We start from the raw sequence: 20,415 nt of genomic DNA on the forward strand, positions 1-20,415 counted from the left end.
ACTCATTATAACTTCAAAGTGACTTGATCTCGTCAAGATCTATGTATGCACATAATTTGTGATTCCAATTTAATGCTAATATTGTCAAATATAACATAGTAATATGCTTTAGGTTAATTAAGGTTAGGCACTTACATGGTCTAACTAACCAGAGTGGCGAAACTGATAACAAAGAGGAAAATATTAAAACGTTGACACAATCACCTTTTCGATGAATGCATTCAGCCATCAAACTGACTCATCATCGTTGTCCCAGTAATTCCTCAGCTGAGACATATGGCAGAGGAGCTCGTCTCGACCTAAGCCAGTAACACTGCTTGTCATGATCCATGGAGGCGGCGATTTCCTGTAGTACTCACTGAAAAGATCCTGAAAATGCTTGATCTTGTCATTGGGTTGCTTTCCTTTGATTTTGTCACACTTGGTGAACACAAAAGTCAAGCCGATCTGAGGGCAATCAAGTTCATGGTTATCGTTTATCACAAAAAGAAAAAGTTGTTGATTCAAAAGTAAAAGATGTGGTAGTAGGATGGGCATACATTGTTACGTCCGAGCCAGTTAGCACAGTCGAAATCTACTTGCTGGGGTGGAATACTGGCATCAATGAGGAGCAAGACACCAACCAAGGTCTCCCGGTTCAAAAAGTACCCCTTGGTAAATCTCGACCAGTCAGTTCGAGAAGATTGAGATGCATTTGCAAACCTGTAAGCAACTAGAGGGTTGCATAATCAAAAGGTACAACAAGGACTAGCACAAGTAAGAATTCAAACACATCAAACTTTAAAGGGTTCAAAGACCTTTGTTTAGTTTTTGTATGTTTTCAAATCATATTGACAGTGAAATTGATGTTGGTACAAAATTAGAAGAAAATATTGCGCAAGAAGCTCATGGTTAAATTCAAAATTATCAAATAAATAATGACGTATGGTGCCCGTTGACTCTCTGCTAGTACTATTAATAAAACCCAAATCTTTCAAATTCTCACATCTTAAACTCGGTTATGTTAATATTAATTCAGGCAGCTGCATCCATTATGATGCGTGAGGGGCATCCACGATAGAGCATGGTTGGTAAAATTGTGCAATATTTTGTAGTGGTCTATTCTTGTTCCAATAAATTAATTGTTATTTCAAAGGAAATAAATCTTTATTGATAATTAGAGTTTGCACCATCTTCTCTATGTTCATCAAAATGGACAGCCGGGGAATAAATCCCCTATCCCTGTATTACACCCTGTCCGTCACATGCTCGCTCGGATACTGCGATTTATCTCCCTCGTGATAACCTTGGGTCGGGTACGGCGAGGACGCTGGGGCGAGCGTTTCGCCTTTTTGCCACAATCAAAATGGAAAAAAAATATATTTTTGCCTACTTATCTCAGATTGTGACGTATATTGATCAAAGAATTTGATGCTGCAGTACTTTCTGCATGCTTCAATTAGTGATCTCTCAAGTTGCAATACAGGGGATCGCATCTATTTCCCATTTTACCCCTCAGTCAAATCTGACTTTTTCAGTTTTCTCTCTCTTATGCATACAACCTCGCTTCTCTTTTGCATGCATACATAGTGCAGATTTTTTAAAATCAGCACCACAAATAATTACATTATCTTTCGACACTACCCGGGTCTGATTTCTCAGAGACTAGGACCACATTTTAGCTGATTCTTTCAAAACATTTTAACGCATCTAGAGAAGCCGAAATAAGCAATAGAGAGCACCGTTGGACTCCTTGCATCCTTAGAATCCACAAGACTTGAAATGAGTCCAATCGGACTTGTCTAGGTCCATTTTCAGTGAAACCCGCTAATGGACCTAGACAAGTCCGATTGGATCCATTTCAAGTCCTATATATTTTTGAGACTATAGGGCTGCAAGGAGTTCAACAATATCTTCAATTGCTTATTTCAGCTTCTTCGAAAGTGTTAAAATGTTATTGGAAGAATCAATTAAAATATGATTCTGGTCTCCGAGAAATCAGGCCCGTGGTAGTACCGAAAGATAATGTAATTATCTATGATGATGATTTTTAAACATCATCACCACAATAGTATGTATGCATGCAAAAGAGAGAGGAAAGAGAAGAGAAAGATTGCATGCATAAGAGAAAAGAAAAAGAAGAGAGGAGAAAAAATAAGGGGTAAAACAAGAAAAAGGTGCATCTTTTGGGCATTTTCAAAGTTTGGAACATCTTTTGGTCCATTCCAAACTTTAGGTGCGCCTTTTGGGCAATTGCCGAATAGTTTTACACCTCTTTATGGGCTTTTGCAGCTCAACAACAGAGCAAGTCTAATTATGACAATAAAAAAATTACAATATAGAAGCAAAAACAAAATAAGACCAAAACATGTTCCAGGTTCAAGAATAGGCTAGACCTCTGAACTGATTAATTATACATCATTCTCTCCCATCAGGAAAAATTGGAATTTGGCAAGTGAGTAGACTGATAATCAAGGTTTTTCATATTAACTCAGTGGCTTTATTTGATTTGGATTGGAGGCATACTATAAATGACTGGAATATCAGTGTTGCACTCTAGGATACATTAAAACTAAATATCCTTGATATATTACATATAGTATAGGTAGATGAGGGTGACTAGGGGTTTGATTTTTCTTTTTTAATTCCTACCCATGAATTCAGATACAACCATATTCTAAATCAGAATTTTGGGATTGACTATAACATCCACTGCATTCTATTTTATTTATTCTGAAGTTTATATCCTTGTTGATACCATTTCTGTTTCTGATTCATATTTAATAAAAGAAGAAAAAATCAACAACTTCAAAGATCATCTCCAGAAAGAATATACAGAAGCAAATAAAATACAATAACTCTACAGAAATTGATTGTAAAGAAACAAATTCATGAAATACTACACATTGACAACTAGATCAGTACAACTTTATCAAATGCATAACTCTTAAAACAAGACAAACAAATCATAAGTCCAATGTGATGAGGGATTCTAGTCTACCTATAAGCAATGTCAGAATCAAGAGGTCCTTGGTCCTTAAGAAACAAATCACTAAGATACTGAGCAGACATTCAACTGCAAACTAAAATTGAGTGTGCTTACCCATAGCCTGGCAAATCCACAATGTACCAGCTGTTGTTAACCAAAAAGTGATTTATAAGTCGTGTTTTCCCTGTAAAAATAAATATTTTACAGCATGCCAGGACTAGCAAATCATTCAGAAATAAAAATATATCCAGAGCAAAGGAAAGAAACTATTGGATTGATCACAATAAATCAATAACAAACTTGATTTCCAACTTGAGAAAAGCAGGCTTATGACTATTTTATAGTTTATAGTGGAGGTCAAGGTGTAAATCTGAGCAAGGTGCAGATGAATCGAACAACGCAAGCCTCGTCAACACTCATCGCAAGGAAACTATTTTCTACCATTGAGCTACACTGGCAAGTCAAAACAAATAACATATTCAGAGTTCTTGAGTAGTATTCTGTCTTAAATTGTCCACGGGGTTGACAATTGAGTATATTCTTGATCCGGCGGTAAAAATCCGGAACCCCATAAGGAGTCAACGCTGAGGGGAGGTCAAAGGGTCCAGTGGCTCGCCGGAAAAGGGCGAGCCGACCGGACTCAGAAGAACGGGAAATCTGATAGTAAAAGGCACCCTGGTAGGGACCAGGGGTCCGACGCTCAAATAAAGCAGTGCGTAATGACCGAGCGGAAGGAGGTGCCGCCCGGACGGCGCAAAGAATCAAGGCCGTCCGGACGACGTTCATCGCCCGCCCAGCGGGCCGGGCATCCCAGTCAGACGGTGGGTAAAAGATGGGGACATCTTCTGACAGCCGTCAAGTCGTATGGCTGTGCCATACTTCTAGTCTGACAACGGGTGGTCCTGCCGTCCCATTAAAGAACATGCTCGAACTGTGGCAGCATGATGTCAGCTAAACTCTCTGACAAGTGCATACCGTGGTATGGGTTGCTGACACGTACGCACCTCGGTGGGCGTGCATCAGTTCCTTCTCCGTCCTATATAAAGAGGCTATTACTTCGCCAAAGGTACGCATGATACAAATTTGGCAGCCACTTTCTCCACCACTTTCCACCACTTACCGACTTGAGGGGGACCGTCGCCGGACACCCCTCGGCTCGGTTTTGTTGCAGAGTTCGCGGAGCACTCGAGGATCCAGAAGAGAGCGCCACGTTCATCGACTCTTGGTTCGGACAGATCAAATTGGCCGGTCGTGGGAACGCTCCCGCATCCGATCGGAGACAATGGACGAGGCCGGACAACACACGGTGGCGCTTTCAACAGAAGAACTCGATGCCCTAAACTCATGGAGCAAAAACAAAAAGCATCCGCCGAGCGAGCGGAGCAACAAGCAACATCTGCGTCGGTGGCCGAGCGGAAGCACCTCCACCACCGTCGCATTCCATCGGCCTTATTTCGCACCCCTGAAGCCATACCAGCCCGAAGAGATAGAGGATCTTCCTCGGATGAAATGCCAAGGCGGGATGACGGGAAAGCTCCCCGGCGGACTCCTCCCGGGCGGATCAATCGCCAATTTTCGGAGGCTATCCTACGAGACCCTGCCGAAACACTACGTGCCTCCGACGATCGGCGAATACTGATGGAACAACGAGACCGGATGATCATCCAGGTAAGTTCGATATCTGACCACGCTCCATGATACGAGATGGAGTAAAGTGTAAGTCTTCCTTACCACCCTCTGGGATCGGCTCAGCGGTGGTTTCGGAGGTTGCTCGGACGGATCCATCACGAGCTTCAGAGAATTCCGAACGGCCTTCCTCCACCGCCAGTGGTCGGCGTTATCAAAAGACAAGTGTCAGCTTATTCGCCGCCCAGAGAATCGATCCGAGGTTATATTCACGATTCAACCAAGTGGCGATGGATATCCCCACGGCCACATCGGAGGCGATGATGAATGCCTTCACGCAAGGCCTTGTGGATGGGGACTTCTTCCGCTCATCCGAAAGCCGCCCGAGATTATGATCACATGCTACATCGGCCAACGAATATATAAATGTGGAAGAAGCGCAAGCCGCCTAAAGGAAAAACTCGGTAGCGCACTGCTCACGCCGAAGCAAAGACGCCGCCGTGACCACCCGAGGACCGAGGCCGGCATTCGATCCCTCGCGGATCGCACGTCTGCAGTGGGCCGCCGCCCAAACCAAAGAAGAGGTGGACCCCTATGTTCTGCTTCCACCGGACGGATACGCACAACACGAGGGATTGCCGAAGCCTTCCTTTTGTGTCCAATCCTGTTCTCAGGAAAGCTGAACGACGGTCGCCTCCCATCGACAGGAGACGTAGGACTCATGAAGCTGACCGGACCCGCACCGAGGGGCGACATCAGCAGACACCCGATTGGCACCGATCTCCGAGGTAGGAGAATCGCCGAGCGAGCGAAGCAGACCGTCCGCTCGGGAGGAGGAAAATAGAGCAATACTTCCTCGAGGCGATCAACGTTATCATCGGTGGGCCGACCGAGGAGATTCCAACCGAGCCCGCAAGTTGGTCCATGCAGTCGGCTGCAGCCAAGAGTGGGCAAGTGGACCGGAAATCACTTTCGGACATGGGACTTAGAAGGAGTAGAAGTGCCCCATCTGTTCATTAAAGCGGTAATAGCAAATTACACCATTCACCGCATATTTGTTGACAAGGGAGCTCGGTCAACATCATATTCAAGAAAGCGTTCGATCACTGCAAATCGATCGGCCGAGCTGCTGCCCATGACGACCCGCTCTACGGGTTTACGGCAACGAAGTTCAGCCGGTCCTGGCCACCTCACTGGGAGAAGAGCCGCTCAGGAGGACCGAGACAATAAACTTCGTGGTGGTCGACTCTCCTCATCCTACGACGACCGGCGCTCGGTGAATTCCGAGCGGTTGTCTTAACCTTCCACCGAAGATAAAGTTCCCGTGGAGGACAAAGTAGGAGAAGTGCGGGAGATCAGCTAGACTCGGCGGTGCTATATAGAGATGATCCGAGCGAAGCTTGGAAGGCGCCCCGAATTGAGGTACACGCTATAACCGAGAAACCTCCGCTTTAATTTATGATGAAAGGAGGAAGTCCGGATCCATCCGACCCGATCGGAGGCCCGACTTTATCGCCTCGATCGGGGAAGAGCGAAGGAGAAGGCGATCAATGCCTCAACGAAATCATGATGTCTTCGTGTGGTCGACATTACCCGGAATTTCGCCGAGCCTAGCGCAGCATGAATTGCATGTCCGACCGGACGCTCGGCGATGAAGCAGAGAAAAAGGGACTGCCGAGCAGAATGCCATTATCCGGCGGAGGTGGAAAAACTTCAAGGCCGCCACATACGCGAGGTGCAGTTCCGGTGGCCAACGTAGTCTTGGTCTCCAAGCCGGGCGGCAGGTGGGTGTGCATCGACTTTCGAGATTTAAACAAGCGTACGCCCAGATTTTTATCCTCCGCCGGATAGATCACCGGTGGACTCTGCGAATTAATTGCATGTGGCGCCTACGAGGATATCGTGGTCCGCCGGAAGATCAAGAAAAGTAAGCCGTAACGGCCGACGGCACATATTGCTACAAGGTGGATTAAAGAATGCCGGGGCCACCTATCAACGCTTGATGAACAAGGTGTTCAAGGAGCGGATCGGGCGGAATCTGGAAGTTTATGTGGACGACATTCTTATCAAATCCGTCCGAGCGGCCGATCTTTTCGAGGATATGGAAGAAACCTTCCGAATGAAATACGGAGTCAAGCTAAATCCCAAAAGTGCCTGGAGCGAAGGAGGCGTTTCTTGAGGTGCATAGTGAGCGGGGAATCAAGCAAATCCAAAGAAGGTTAAAGCAACTGCAAGACATGCCGCCCCAAGAAATACAAGAGGAGTGCAAGGTTGACGGTCGGATAAGCGCTTTATCCGATTCATCTCGAACCGGACCGGAACTCGCCATTCTTGAGATCTGCCTTGAGGCCACTAAGTTCGATGGGATGAAGAATGTGACCGAGCATTGAAGAGTTGAAGACATATCTTAATTCTCTGTGTTAGCCAAGCCGGTCGGGGTGAGTCACTTTATATATATCTGTCGTCAACTGAGCAGGCTGTAGGGCGAGCGGCGAAGAACAGCAGGTGTATTTTCTAAGCCACATTTTAAAAGATGTTGACTCGTTACACAGGCTCGAGAAGTTGGCCTTTGCTTTGGTCCGTATTTCTTGGCTCACACCATTATTGTCCGGACGAGCAGTCCACTCGGAAGAGTTTGTTCCAGGAGCGTCCGGACGGCTTATCAAGACGACGGAATTAAGTGAATTTGACATCCAATATCAGCCCCGCTCGGCGATTAAAGCCCAATCCTTGGCTGATTTTGTGACCGAAGTGCAAAGGCCAGCGCAGGAAGCTATGTGGAGAATATATGTGGATGGATCCTCCACTCGGCTCGGAAGTGGGATCGGAATATTACTACTCTCACCTCAGGAAGAAAAGATGCACCTATCCGTCCGGCTAGATTACAAAGCTACTAACAATGAAGCGAGTATGAGGCCCTCATAGCCGGGTTGCAGACAGCATGTGGGAGCAGTCGGGTGACACTCTATTCGATTCGCAGTTGGCCGCTCAGTAACTTTCCGGCACCTTTGAAATCAACGTGTTCGGCTCAAACTCTACGCCGAGGCCTTTGAAAACTCAAAGCTACTTTCCGAGAGGTGCTTATTCGAAGATCCCCCGAACGGAGAACCAGGCGGCCGATGAGTTAGCCAAACTCGCGAGCTCAATAACGCCGGTCGCCATTCAGCAACCAATTGAAAAAGACTGCTGGTGGCGCATGTCGACCGGATGCAAGGCCTCGCGTTTCCAAGTGACTGGAGGACACCTATTATAGAATTCCTCCGTTGGGCACCACACCATCCGATGAATATGCAGCCCTCCTCGGAAGAAGAGCCGGTCGGTTTACACTCATCGGAGATCAGCTTTAAAAGCTTTCTCGCGCCCTTTGCTGAAAGGAGGACTCAGCTTACATCCTCCAGGAAGTACATCAAGGATCATGCGGGGTCATTCGGGCGGACGCTCGTTGGCCAAGAAGATCCTCTTGGCCGGATACTCTTGGCCAACTTTACAAACAGATGCCGCTCGGACGGTATCTACATGCCTTTCATGCCGAAGTATCACAACTTCTCCCACCGACCGGGAGAGGAGATGAAGGCATCAACCATCTCATGTTCGATCGATCGGGAATGGATATTGTGGGTCCATTTCCGATGGCGACCGGCAGAGGAAATTTTTACTAGTGGCGGTAGACTATTTCTCCAAGTGGGTGGAGCGAGCCACTGGCAAAGATCACCGAACAAACGGTTAAAAATTCATCCGGCAACACATCATTTGTCGGTTCGGCATCTCGCCGACTAGTGTCCGACAACGGGGAAGATGTTAGAGGATTGGTGCAAAGCTACGGCATTGAGCAACATTTCACGTCCGTGGCCTATCCTCGAGCAACGGTCAAGTTGAGTCGCCGAATTCTGCGCGCTCGGCTCGACCATTTGGGAGGAGTTGGCGGTGAAGTGCCTAGGCGTCTTGTGGGCCATCCGAACGACGCCAAAAGAAGGGACGAGTCACACCGTTCCATTTGGTATATGGCGGTGAGGCTGTCATACCGGTCGAAGTCGGCGTTGAGTCAGCCCGGATCCAGAGCTATGATGATGACAACGCCGAACGAAGAAACATGGAGCTGGACTTGGTAGAAGAGGAGAAGGCAAACGCGTCCGTTCGGCTGATGGTATACCGTCAGCGGATGAAGCAAAACTACAACCGGCGCGTAATTCCCAGATCGTTCCAAGTCGGCGATCTTGTCTGGAAGAAAGTCAAGCCGGGTGTAGACGTCGTCAAGCTTGAAGCTCCATGGGCAGGCCCTTTCAAAATCATCGAAAAGCTCCGCTCGAGCGCGTATGAAGACGGACGGCAGCTAGATAGGCCGTGGAGCGCGAACCACCCCAGCCTTACAGCGGGGTGAAAGGTGTATCATTGAATCACCCGTGTATTTCATTTTTCGACTAAATACTTGAAATGCAGAGATGAAAAGTCAAAAGAGCGAATATAAGGCATTATCATCGTAACTCGAAGGCCCCCCGATCGGTATTATATCTTCGAGCCAAGGCCCCCGAGCCTATAGGCCGGGAGGTTTATATCCGAGCCGGGAGCTCGAACCCGAAGGCCCCCGAGCCGATCGGCCGGGAGGTTTATATCCTAGCCGGGAGCTCGAACCCGAAGACCCCAGGCCGTTCGGCCGGGCTGCGTATAGAATATAAGCAGCGTTCGAAATCGAAGACCCCGAGCTGTTCGGCCGGGCTGCATACTAGTGTGGCAGGAAGGAAACCAAAGCCCTGCGCTGTTCAGGATGATAGAGGGAGGTTATTGCCTGGAGCGAAAGCCTGAGCCGCTCGACCAGGTACATTTTAGCCGAGACTACCTCGGGGAGGATTATTTACGAGCCAAGCGCTCGATGTGAAGGCCTGAGCCGGTCGGCCGGGTATATGGTTTTCCGAGCCAAGCGCTCGACAACGAAGGCCCCGAGCCGCTCGGCCGGAGGTATACGGATCAAATTGGCGCCAAGCGCTCTAAAAACGGAAGCCCCGTACCATTCGGAAGGGGGTATATTATCCGAGCCAAGATACTCGACGAAGTGGACCCTGAGCCGTTCGGCCAGGGGGTAATTATCCAAGCTAGACTTGAAAGGAAGACCAAGGTCGCTCGACCTGGTAAGGAGTTAGCCTTAAAAAGGCCGTCTAGCCCAGACGTTAAACCGTAGAGCCGCGCCGACCGGCTATAAAAATCGAGCGGAAAACCGACGAGCACCGTCGTTAAAAATCGAGAGCCGCGCCGACCGGCTATAAATATCCGCGCCGTCGAGCTCCGACGATAAATATCGAGAGACGAGCCGACGTCTATAAAAATCGAGCGGAAAACCGACGAGCACCGTCGTTAAAAATCGAGAGCCGCGCCGATCGGCTATAAATATCCGTGCCGCCGGCCGACCGGCTATAAAATCCGAGCGGAAAACCGACGAGCCCGTCGTTAAAAATCGCGCGCCAACCGGCTATAAATATCCGCGGTCGAGTTCCGACGATAAATATCGAGAGATGAGCCTATAAATAATCCAAGCGGACGAACCGACGAGCCCGTCGTTAAAAATCCGACCGGCTATAAATATCCGCGTCGAGCTCGACGATAAATGTCGAGGCAAGGCGTATAAATAATGAAGGACGAACCGACGAGCCCGTCGTTAAAAATCGAGACCCCCCGGCTATAAATATCCGGTCGAGCTCCGACGATAAATATCGAGACACTTAAAGTTGGGACGAGGGAAAAATTTCTTGCTAAAATAGAAAGGAGCAGAAGATTATCTAATATGCAAGCCAAAAAGTCATTACATAGATAAGCGGGGCCGAACGGCGGGAATTCAAAAGTTTCTGAAACGCTCCTCACACATCGAAATCAAAAAAGCGTCGGGGATGGCGTCCATCACGCTCGCCAGATCCTCGGGGATAGTCACTCGGCAGACAGGTGACCTTTGGTCTTCAGATAGCCCACCGCCTTGATGGCCTCCTTGAACGTGAGGATATCTTGTCGGTAAACTTATCTCCGAAGTCTCGAGCGGAGGAACGCCTTCCTCACTTTGTCCGAGCGGGCCGACTCCCCTCTTGATACTCCTTGGGCGGCGTGGCGGCGTCGCTGCGACTGGAGATCCTTGAGTCTCCATGAATCTTTGGAGATCGGTAGGCGGCTCTCTTTTCGGTGGCAGAGCATCAGGTCCTTGATCGTTGCTCCCCGGATCTCCATCTTCGTGGTCCATATCGTTGATGGCTGTTGCTTCCGAGTGGTCGTTGTCCGGATCTCCTTGTCTCGTTAATCATTGTTTCAAGCCGAACGACCTTGCTCGCCATATCGAGGCTCTTCGTTCGGCTTCTAGCGATTTCTTGGCCTTCTCAGGCGGACCGTCGTACTGGCGTCCCACTGTTTTGTTTCTTGGTTCCTCCTCACGGCAACCGATCGCTAATGGCGATCTGCTCCTGATTACTGCTAGCAAACACGAGCAGGTAAAACTTAAATAAGAGAGAGAAGAGGGAAGGGCTATACCGGTGGTCGATTGAAGGTTCTTGTCATGCCGGAGTCAACTTAGCTATCCGACTCCGAGCATCTATCCAAGCTTGTGCGAGAGGGCCCGTCGGTGATCATCTGCTCAGAAACACGGCCGATCGGTGGCGACCGTACGCCTCAAGGGAGGCGAGCGGTTTAAGTAAATTCGGCGCTCGGCCCGCTCGAGATAGCCCGCCCGAAGAGGTGGGTGGCACCTCCGAGCTGGCCCTCGGAGAATCCTGAGGGTCGGGGTACTCTCGAGAGAAACTGTTCCGGACAGCACAGTACATCCGCACCCCGCTCGGGTTGTGGCTCATCAAGTGTAGAGGCGGGTGCGGATTCCGGTCGCCGGCGTTCCGAGTGCGTAGCGGCACATCATCGGCCGAGCGGCCCTCCACCACAGCTTCGGTAGGAGGTTCTATGGGGCTTCTGGGACCGTTGGCGTCCCCTCACCTTCTTCGCCGGCCGGATCAGCCGGAGCAATGCCCCGTTCGCGGCCTCCTGGCTCGTCACCGCCTCGATCCTAGCGGCCCTCGGTTTGAGCTTCTCGGTGGCCGGGCCCGCCACATGACCTCAGCTGCAGAAGCAGAGAATAAATCAGTTAGAACAAAATAAAGGGGAAGATAGGGAAGCTTACTCATGCTACAAGGCAGATCGGCTGGTGTAGAAGACAAGCCGAATATATGCATTACTCCTGGGAGAAGCATCTTGTCAATGTGATAGCGCTGACCGACTAGCTGTTCGGCTGCATGGAGATAGTCTGCGTCACCTCTAAACTTGCCGAGCTCCGGTTGCGCAGGCATAGCCGTCTGCCACTTGGTGCGGAAAGTGGGCCGCTCGGGAAAGCGTATATAGAAAAAATGCTCCTTCCAGTGTTTGTTGGAGCTCGGCATATTATCGAAAAAGATGAAGCCTATCCTAGATTGGAAAACAAAGGTGCCCCACTCGGCTTGCTTGGGATAGTAGAAGTAGTGGAAGATTTTTGGGGTTAAGGGAATGCCGTTCAGTTTGAACAAAACTACCACTCCGCTCAGCAACCTAATAGAATTAGGAACTACTTGGCCGAGCGGAATGCGGAAATAGTTGCAAACTTCTAAGAAAAACTTGTGAGGAGGAAAACGTAGTCCGGCCAGGAATTGATCCCGGAAGAAGACAACAGTGTCGGGCGGAGGATCGTTAGGCCGATCGGAAGGCGTGGCTAACACTATTTCGTGGTCGGTCGGTAGGTCATATGCTCGAGTGAGGCGCATGGCGTCTTCCTCGTCGAACCGACTTTCCATGTTCGAGTACCAAAGACCCGGAGCACCGCCGGTTGATTGCGAGGTACTGGTCATGATCGAAAGGCCAGAATGCGGGATAGAAGAGGATGGTTCAAGCAATGGAAGAAAACCGGCTGAAAAGGATGATTAACAGAAAGAAGAATGCGTCTGAAGCGAGAAAAAGGCTCTTACAGGCGAGGAAGATGACCGGAAGAAGCCGTGTGATCGTAGGAAAGTCTGAGAACAAGGTCGCCGGCGAGAGGGGGAATGACAAGAGTCCGGAAACGAAGAAGACGAAATGCGGCGGAAACGAGTCAAGGGTCTTATATCGCCGCCCGGAAACGATCTCCACCGTCCGATCCAGGTCGTCGATAGCGAGGTTGTCATCGGCCCGTCCGTTTCAAACGGCGGTTGTCCCATCGAAAGTGACGCAACCGCCATACTCTGACAAATGCACGGTCGCCACGTGTCAGCCGGTTACTAGCCGCATTTAATGAGCTCCCCTTACCGTGCGCAGAGCACGTGATGGGTAGTGAGGGAGAACAACGGACATCGATTCCCAGAAAATATAAGGCATGGACAAAGTATCGCCGGACAGACAGATATCGCCGCACGGATGAGCATCTTTATGCCTGGCCGAGCGGCCTAAGGCAATGATCATTGTTGACAAATCGGCGGTCGATCGGTCGGACTTTGCCTCCTTCGACTAGACTCGAGAGGAAGGCAAGTGATCCGGCGTAAAAATCCGGAACCCCATAAGGAGTCAGCGAGGGAGGTCGAAGGTCGGTGGCTCGCGGAAAAGGCGAGCCGCCGGACTCGAAGAACGAAATCGATAGTAAAGGCACCTGGTAGGGACCGGTCCGACGCCTCAAATAAGCGATGCGTAATGACCGAGCGGAAGGAGGTGCCGCCCGGACGGAATCAAGGCCGTCCGGACGGCGTTCATCGCCCGCCCGGCGGGCCGGGCATCCCAGCGGACAGCCGTCAAGTCGTATGGCTGTGCCATCTAGTCTGACAACGGGTGGTCCTGCCGTCCCATTAAAGAACATGCTCGGACTGTGGCAGCATGGTGTCAGGTAAGCTCTCTGACAAGTGCATACCGTGGTATGGGTTGCTGACACGTACGCACCTCGGTGGGCGTGCATCAGTTCCTTCTCCGTCCTATATAAAGAGGCTATTACTTCGCCAAAGGTACGCATGATACAAATTTGACAGCCACTTTCTCCACCACTTACCTGACTTGAGCGTCGGAGGACCGTCGCCGGGACACCCCTCCCGGCTCGGTTTTGTTGCAGGTTCGCCGGAGCACTCGAGGATCCAGCAGAGAGCGCCACGTGCCCAGCGTCCGCTGACTCTTGGTTCGGACAGGATCAATTCTAATAGGGGTACTACACCAACAGGCTTGGACTACAGTCAAACCAAACCAAATATTGAGTCAAGTTCTCAGCTTCATCATCAATTTGTGTTTCTCACAATATCTATCCCTCAAGCCTATTACGTAATGAATGAACAATAAGTTTCCTTTGGAATTAAGGATGAATATTTCGTCAATTTTGAAAATTGCTAGCATCCTTTCATTAGATACTTGCAAAACCCCAACATGGATGTGAAGCCCTAGTTATCCTGTCCTAGAGCAACCATTGTGCCCAAAACAAGGTTCTCAGTTCTTTCTTTGTCTCTTTATTTGTCAATCTAAAGATTTCTCTCTGACTATGCATGTCAGGTATCAGGTATCCAAACTAAGACTTGAGAATTTCATGTGTCCACGTTCATGTTTAGACACATTCATACCTGTTGTACAAACATCATTGTGTTCATCAACAATTTGGGCAATTGGCTTTAACGCAGCAAAACAAGATGAATTTAGTACGAAAGAAGGAACCTGGCTTCTTGGAAGTGAGGGCGAACTCCCTCTTGCGGGCGAGCTTATTGATGAGGGAGGACTTGCCGACGTTGGACCTTCCGAGGATGGCGAACTCCGGGCGACCATCCTTAGGGCAATCGCCCGCCCTCGCACTGCTCTTCACGAACTCAATCTTCTTCACCTCCGCGTCGCCAGCGTAGGGCCCCACGACGATGTTAGAACCCGGAAGCAGCATCTCGGCAGTCGCGTCCTTCCGCTCCACCCCCGGCGGCACGAAGAGTTCGCTCCGCAACAGACCTGGGGCAGCGACATCCGGAACGGAGGAGCCCTTGACGGTAGACCCGGAAGGGCTAGGGGAGTCTGTGCTAGGCGTCAGATGCGCGGAGAGGGATAAGGGCCGGAAGGATACGGAGGCCAGAGCAGGAGGAGAGGCGAGGGGCCTGTGGAGGTTGAGGAGGAGGAGGCGGTGGCGGTGGCGGAGAAGCATATCGGCTGTGGATCGACGATTTCGGAGCGGCGAAGAGTACGACCAAGGTGTTTGCTCATATGCATGTCCCCAATTCAACTGCGGAAACTTAAGACCAATCCCAAAGTACATGCAGGGCGTCTTATTTACCGTCGGATCGATCAGGTCGATGTATCACAAGCGTTGATTTGATTGTGGAGGAGTTGTGAAATTGGGATTATACTAAATTTTTGAAAATATTATTCTACAAATTCTAAAATAAAGATAATGTAAAAGAATGGTCCATAGACATCTTATAGAACTTATAGAAATTTGGTCATTCAAGTGCAAGCCCAGCGTTTAAGTCTGCAGTTGATCAATAAATTGCCTCCCCATTCGCAGATTAACTTCAACTGTTGTGTTTCATTCGTAGCACAAAGCAAAAGATTACAAGCATCTGCGATCCATTTTCTTTGAATTAAACTTCAGGTTACACATTGCAGCATCCACACAATATAGATTAGATTCAAATCGAATACAACGCACTTGGGAAATGGCTCCAATTTTGTATATAAAAAAAGACCATCTCGATCCAAAAAAACTGAAGAGGGAGGAAGGGAAATATAACATGTAGCTACAGAACCATATTGGAAATTTTCAAGCGTATAATCATCAGCTTCCATGATGCATTGAGGTAGAGAATGTATAAGCTAATGCATGGTTGGATGACCTACAATGGTTGGGCCAAGGAGATCGTTGCACAAGCTTCCAGTGCTCTTGTTGGCCGTGTTCTCTGTCCTCGGGCTACTCACTGTGCTGCTTGTAAGAGAGCCCACCCGCGGGATTGAGTCCCAGCAGTCGGGCAGGAGGTAGAGTGATGTTGATGATGAGCAGGTCTTGCTCTGAACCTTGGTCGCGTTATTAGTGTTTTTAAGGGCCTCGCCGAGAGGATCACCCATGGAGATCTCCCAGGAGATGGGAATCCAACTCGCTCGTCTTTGGTCTGCTTCAAGAGACAGACTAAGGGGTAAGTCTGTATCACTTTCTCGGTTTGGAGCAGTGAAGGATGAGAATTCAGAGGAAGCCAGGGGTTTCGACATGGAAAGTTGAGCTCTTTCAGATCGCATGTCTTCAATCTCGGGCCAGGTAATGGTTGAGCAGTCGGATTGGGTTTTGGGCCAGTCGTCGATGAAGTGACAAAGAGGATTGGATTGGGATTGTATGTCATCCAGCTTCAGTGTGGGTAAAAAATTGATATCGGATAAAGAACTCGCACTCTGTTTTCTTGAAACGGACTTCGATGTCATGGCTTCCGAGTTCGCAGCATCTTGCACTTGGTCATTTGTGTTTTCCTTGCTCAGCCACATCCTGCACAAGTTGATCAGAAACAGTGGTGAGGGAACCAGAAAACAATGCATCAGATGACCCGTAAAGATGGCTAGCAGATAAGATGACTGTACGTGTCGAACGGCGCCGGCCGAGGATCGCCGGCGGCGGACTTGACAGTTTTAGTCTGTGATTGTGAAGCTCTGATATTACTAGGCGGTCGACTGCCGGAAACTGGTGAGGCTGACTGTGACGGGGATGCAACAGGCATCGCTTTCGCGGCATGGTCAGACTGGCCTTCCACATGCTTTCTTGAACGGCGGCGGCCCCGGTTTATGTGACGCTCACAGTACTTCTGGTCAGCGACTGCATCCCTCGAGCACCGCCATTTTTTCCCATCAGTTCGACGGCATCTACCCGGCTCCGGATCAACATTCCCAGAGCATCCCAAGTAGAACGATCCCCAACCAACTACGACAAAGTGAAAAATTTTAAGAAACAAATTCAGGATTTATTACTCGCCATAAATTCTTAAGAAATTGACATGAGTCCAACAAGTGTATGCAGCATAGCTAAAGAGATGAAAGTCTTACAAGCACTCGAACCAAAAGATCCAGCTGAGAAGCGAGAGATCCCTGAAGAGACCAGGCTTCTCTGGATGGGGGCGAGAAGATTAGGTGGTATTGGTACTTTTGCAACAATATACTTGTAAACCAAGGCCTGGTGCTCTAGCTCCAGCCACTGAGATGGTGTGAATGGCCCCTTCACCCTTGCCAAAACACCATTGGCATTCACATCGTGGCCGCCGGAATACAACCCTGTAACAACGAAAAGAAGGTTAAGGTATGAGAAGAAGAGGAGGAGGAGGAGGAGGAGGAGCAGAGGCAAGTTACCTGCGTTCCAAAGATAAGATTTTGGGGAAGATGATGGAGGAGAAGGGTGATAAGAAGGGAGAGCTCCATCACAGGCTAACGCAAAGCTATCTTCCTTGGAAGTTGCAGAGAAGCTCAGCATTTGCTCCCCATCGGAGAGGACCGAGTCGAAGGGAGGCACCGTTGCCTCTGTCCGGGCCATCTTGAGCGATCTGCAATCACAGCCATCAAGCTCAGCAGTCCTCTGAAAGGCACAACCGAGGAGCCCCTGCCCCTTTGGCTTGCAGCGGCCCTCGGTCGTACTACTGGAGGTGGTCAGACAGCAGGATAGAAGGCTGCCACCTTCTGATGAACCAGAACCACCAACTACTGCTGACCCATCCACCATGCGCACCGAACCTCGAAGCTCCATGAAGGCTCATGAGATGCCAAGGGAGGGGATGGAACCAGCGATCGAATTCATGGTTACGAAGCTACAAGGAAAAGATGGGAGCTCAGAAAACCAGGCTGGTCTTCTTTTCAAGGAGCGGCAGTGGTGGCCACAGTAAATTATTGGATTCGAACATGCAAACAAAAGATTTGGTGGCCTCTTTAACAATATTCTGGATGCATGCACATCGCCATTCTTGTTTAGGAGGCGAGAAGTGACCTCCATTGATGGAAGCGACCAAGAGCAGTCTTATCCCAGCAGTTGACAATTGGACATTAAAATGGAGAAGCAATTTGCTTTTGCCTGCAAAAAGCTCAGGCTCAGCTGCTCTAACAAAAAAAAAAAAAATAAAGAATCAATTCCATTCTTTTTTTTCTGTTTTTTCCTTGTCATAATTTTTCAGTTAACTTAACTAAACCCAGATCTTCATGCAGCTTTGTGATGCTCAAGTCAAATTACTCACAGAGTGATGCAGATTGCCTCGGGAGCATAGATCCAATCGAGGAGAATAATATTTAATCCCATTTTAAAACGGAGAAAATGATTTACTGGACAGGTGGTTCTTATCTTGATGGAGTGAAAACTCTTCACTGAAAAAATGACTCGGAATTACACTGTCAAAATGAGTGTTAACAATTAGGTCAGGAAAGGGCCCTGGTACGGATATTTCTACGCTCAAATGATTCAATTGAGGATGATAAACAGTAAAATGAATAGTGACTATGGACATGCGAAATTGCATACTATCGTGTAATGTAAGCGTATATGCGGTTATAAATAGAGATCCCGGTTATAAATAGAGATCCTTTTATAATGTGACTGTTAGTTTAGGTATAAATCTCAAAGTGTTTTCAAAAAAGATAAATTATAAAGATGGTTTGATAATTTTCTCAAAATCAGCTCGTAATTTCTGTATTTGTCATAATATACAACTTGCATATGAAATGTTCTTGTACACTTAGACATAAGGTATCAAACTTATATATGACTTAACTTAGTTAACCATATCAAAATTACCACAGGGTACTTACAAAAATCATGTGGTACTAGAAGTTAATAGTCATGTCGAAGTGACGATCAAAGTCAATAGAGAGTTATTTCTTGATTCTATAACGCCCTGACTCTTGGAATAACCCAGACTTCCTACAGTCTAGACTTCCTATAAGGTTTCCTGATTTTAAAGGGCCCTTGACTCATAATGGATTCCGGACTCCTTGAAAGATTCTCTGACTCTGAATGGATTTTCCAGACTCCCCTGAAAGATTCCTCGATTTTTAAGAATCCCACTCGAAAGTGAAGGTTAACCATTGCTTGCGGAAGTTGTCATTTAGCTCAAAGTGGTGGATAATGCCTTCATTTATTTTAAGAGACGTGAATAACGTTAACAAGAATTTCAAAACACATAGAGAATATAGGAATACAACCGCTACTCTATAAAAGGTAGCCCAATACTAAGGACACAAGTACGTGCACACACATAACTAAAATCCTAAGTTGTTATTCTTTATTCTCCCTCTTCCATCAGAAACTAACTTGAACGTGGGAGTGATTATGTCAGAACTTTTGGTTGTCATTTTAACCCTCCCTTTCTTGTCATTTTTTATCCAAACTCTAATGGATATCTATACCAATTCTTGCTATTGATAGGCGGCTGATGACCCAATGAATATTTACATCTGCTCACCAGCGATTTGTTTGTCAACATTTTTAAAAAGGGTTAATCATAATTCTATATGATTATTTTTAGTAGTCACTAATATGTCACGTTAAAAATATAAAAATCTAGTATTTTTCTTAAAAAAAATATCTCCTCATGATTTTTCTATGCACCCTATATTAATAAAAAAATTTATATATCATTAATTATTGATCTTATTTGTATTATTAATTATAAGATAAAAGAATAAATGTTAGTCATGAAATTTCGATTGAGCGACCAACCCGTTCAATATAGCAGTACACTCCCTCTGATATCCATTGACATCCTTTTGAGAGTGGGTGCCGTCGACACCGGGCATGGACAGCCAGAAGATCGTACGATGGAAGCTTTCACTGTCACTTCAGAGATATGCTCTGCTCCTTAAGGTACTGTGTCAGAGACACTTTACTAACGAGTCTTTTCAGGGAAACATTGAGAAGCGTACTCGTCTTAGGAAGTGTACACGCGCGCTACAGGAACTCTATATAAAAGGGGGTCCAAACATCGACGGAGGTACGCAATATGCGATATTCATTGTTCGTGCTATAGTCTTCTTGTTGCTCTGCCTTATACTTCATGACCAGTGACTAACTTGAGCGTCAGAGGGCCAACGTCGAGAACTCCTTCCCTGGCTCGGCACTGACGTCATCTGTATTGTAGGTTCGAGTGGAGTCTACAGACGGTGAAACGCCACATCTCTGACTTTTCATCTTTTCGACTTTCGGACATGATCAACAATAATATTTAAACTAAAGTTATTCTTAAAACAAAATATACAATGGATTTTTATAAAAAAAATGTTTTTAAAGTTTTTATAAAAAGGGTTCATAAAATTATTTCACCCTCGAGTGTAGAAGCAGTAAGTAACCTAACAAGTCCTCTTAGGACTGTACCATGATTAAGACATGAGATATTATTATATAAAATTTTGGGATCAAAATTTAATATATTTGAGTATATCTCTCTTTATACCTTGCCACTTACACTAATGGTTTGTAGCTATACATGATTTACCTCCTTCATGTTGACATAGAGACGGATTGACGTGGCGTTGGGGGCAAGCGAATCGTCTTTTGCCACATTAAGTAACCTAACAAGTCTCCAGGATTATGGTGCCACGGTAGAATACTTAGATTGTCGCCCAGACATTCGCGGTTTGATTTTCAATTATGACATATTTATAGGATTTTTTCCTCCAAATGGAGAGCACGATCAAAAGTATGCTAGGCTTCTGCGCTGATCGTCACGTGTGTTTTTCAATTTATCCTAATGATCAATAGAAAATTTTTATTGGACCGGATCGATCATTCATCTATATACAATGGGACTTATTATTATTATTATTATTATTGTTATTATTATTATTATTAATAAGTAACTGACAATCTTAATCAGAGCTTTTAAAATTAATCACACCGGAAAATG

The 20,415-nt window shown here is 47.3% G+C and overlaps 2 protein-coding genes across 2 annotated transcripts; both read right to left on the reverse strand.

Moving 5' to 3' along the window:
* Nucleotide 1: 1 nt before the first annotated feature.
* Nucleotides 2–14,786, reverse strand: LOC122002142 (GTP-binding protein At2g22870-like). Its single transcript, XM_042557212.1, has 4 exons — nt 14,237–14,786; nt 3,083–3,152; nt 540–702; nt 2–447 (listed from the first exon to the last, which is right to left on the reverse strand). The coding sequence occupies exons 1-4, from the start codon at nt 14,703–14,705 to the stop codon at nt 229–231; spliced, it is 921 nt and encodes a 306-aa protein (XP_042413146.1). The 5' UTR covers nt 14,706–14,786; the 3' UTR covers nt 2–228.
* A 324-nt stretch (nt 14,787–15,110) lies between these two features.
* On the reverse strand, nt 15,111–17,579 carry LOC122002143 (growth-regulating factor 7-like). Its single transcript, XM_042557213.1, has 4 exons — nt 16,883–17,579; nt 16,583–16,807; nt 16,124–16,460; nt 15,111–16,031 (listed from the first exon to the last, which is right to left on the reverse strand). Exons 1-4 carry the CDS (start codon nt 17,271–17,273, stop codon nt 15,374–15,376), a joined length of 1,611 nt encoding a protein of 536 aa, XP_042413147.1. The 5' UTR covers nt 17,274–17,579; the 3' UTR covers nt 15,111–15,373.
* Nucleotides 17,580–20,415: the final 2,836 nt, after the last annotated feature.

The sequence above is a fragment of the Zingiber officinale genome, chromosome 7A (genome assembly GCF_018446385.1).
Source record: "Zingiber officinale cultivar Zhangliang chromosome 7A, Zo_v1.1, whole genome shotgun sequence".
Taxonomy (NCBI): domain Eukaryota; kingdom Viridiplantae; phylum Streptophyta; class Magnoliopsida; order Zingiberales; family Zingiberaceae; genus Zingiber; species Zingiber officinale.

Excerpts from the sequence above, each read along its gene's own strand:
- LOC122002142 (XM_042557212.1), bottom strand. The coding sequence starts at position 14,705 with ATGCTTCTCCGCCACCGCCACCGCCTCCTCCTCCTCAACCTCCACAGG. Across the intron at positions 3,153-14,236 it reads CCTCACTTCCAAGAAGCCAG|GGAAAACACGACTTATAAAT; the intron begins GTTCCTTCTTTC and ends TTATTTTTACAG. Across the intron at positions 703-3,082 it reads GTGGATTTGCCAGGCTATGG|GTTTGCAAATGCATCTCAAT; the intron begins GTAAGCACACTC and ends AGTTGCTTACAG.
- LOC122002143 (XM_042557213.1), bottom strand. The coding sequence starts at position 17,273 with ATGGAGCTTCGAGGTTCGGTGCGCATGGTGGATGGGTCAGCAGTAGTT. Across the intron at positions 16,808-16,882 it reads ATCTTATCTTTGGAACGCAG|GGTTGTATTCCGGCGGCCAC; the intron begins GTAACTTGCCTC and ends TCGTTGTTACAG. Across the intron at positions 16,461-16,582 it reads ATCTTTTGGTTCGAGTGCTT|TTGGTTGGGGATCGTTCTAC; the intron begins GTAAGACTTTCA and ends ACTTTGTCGTAG.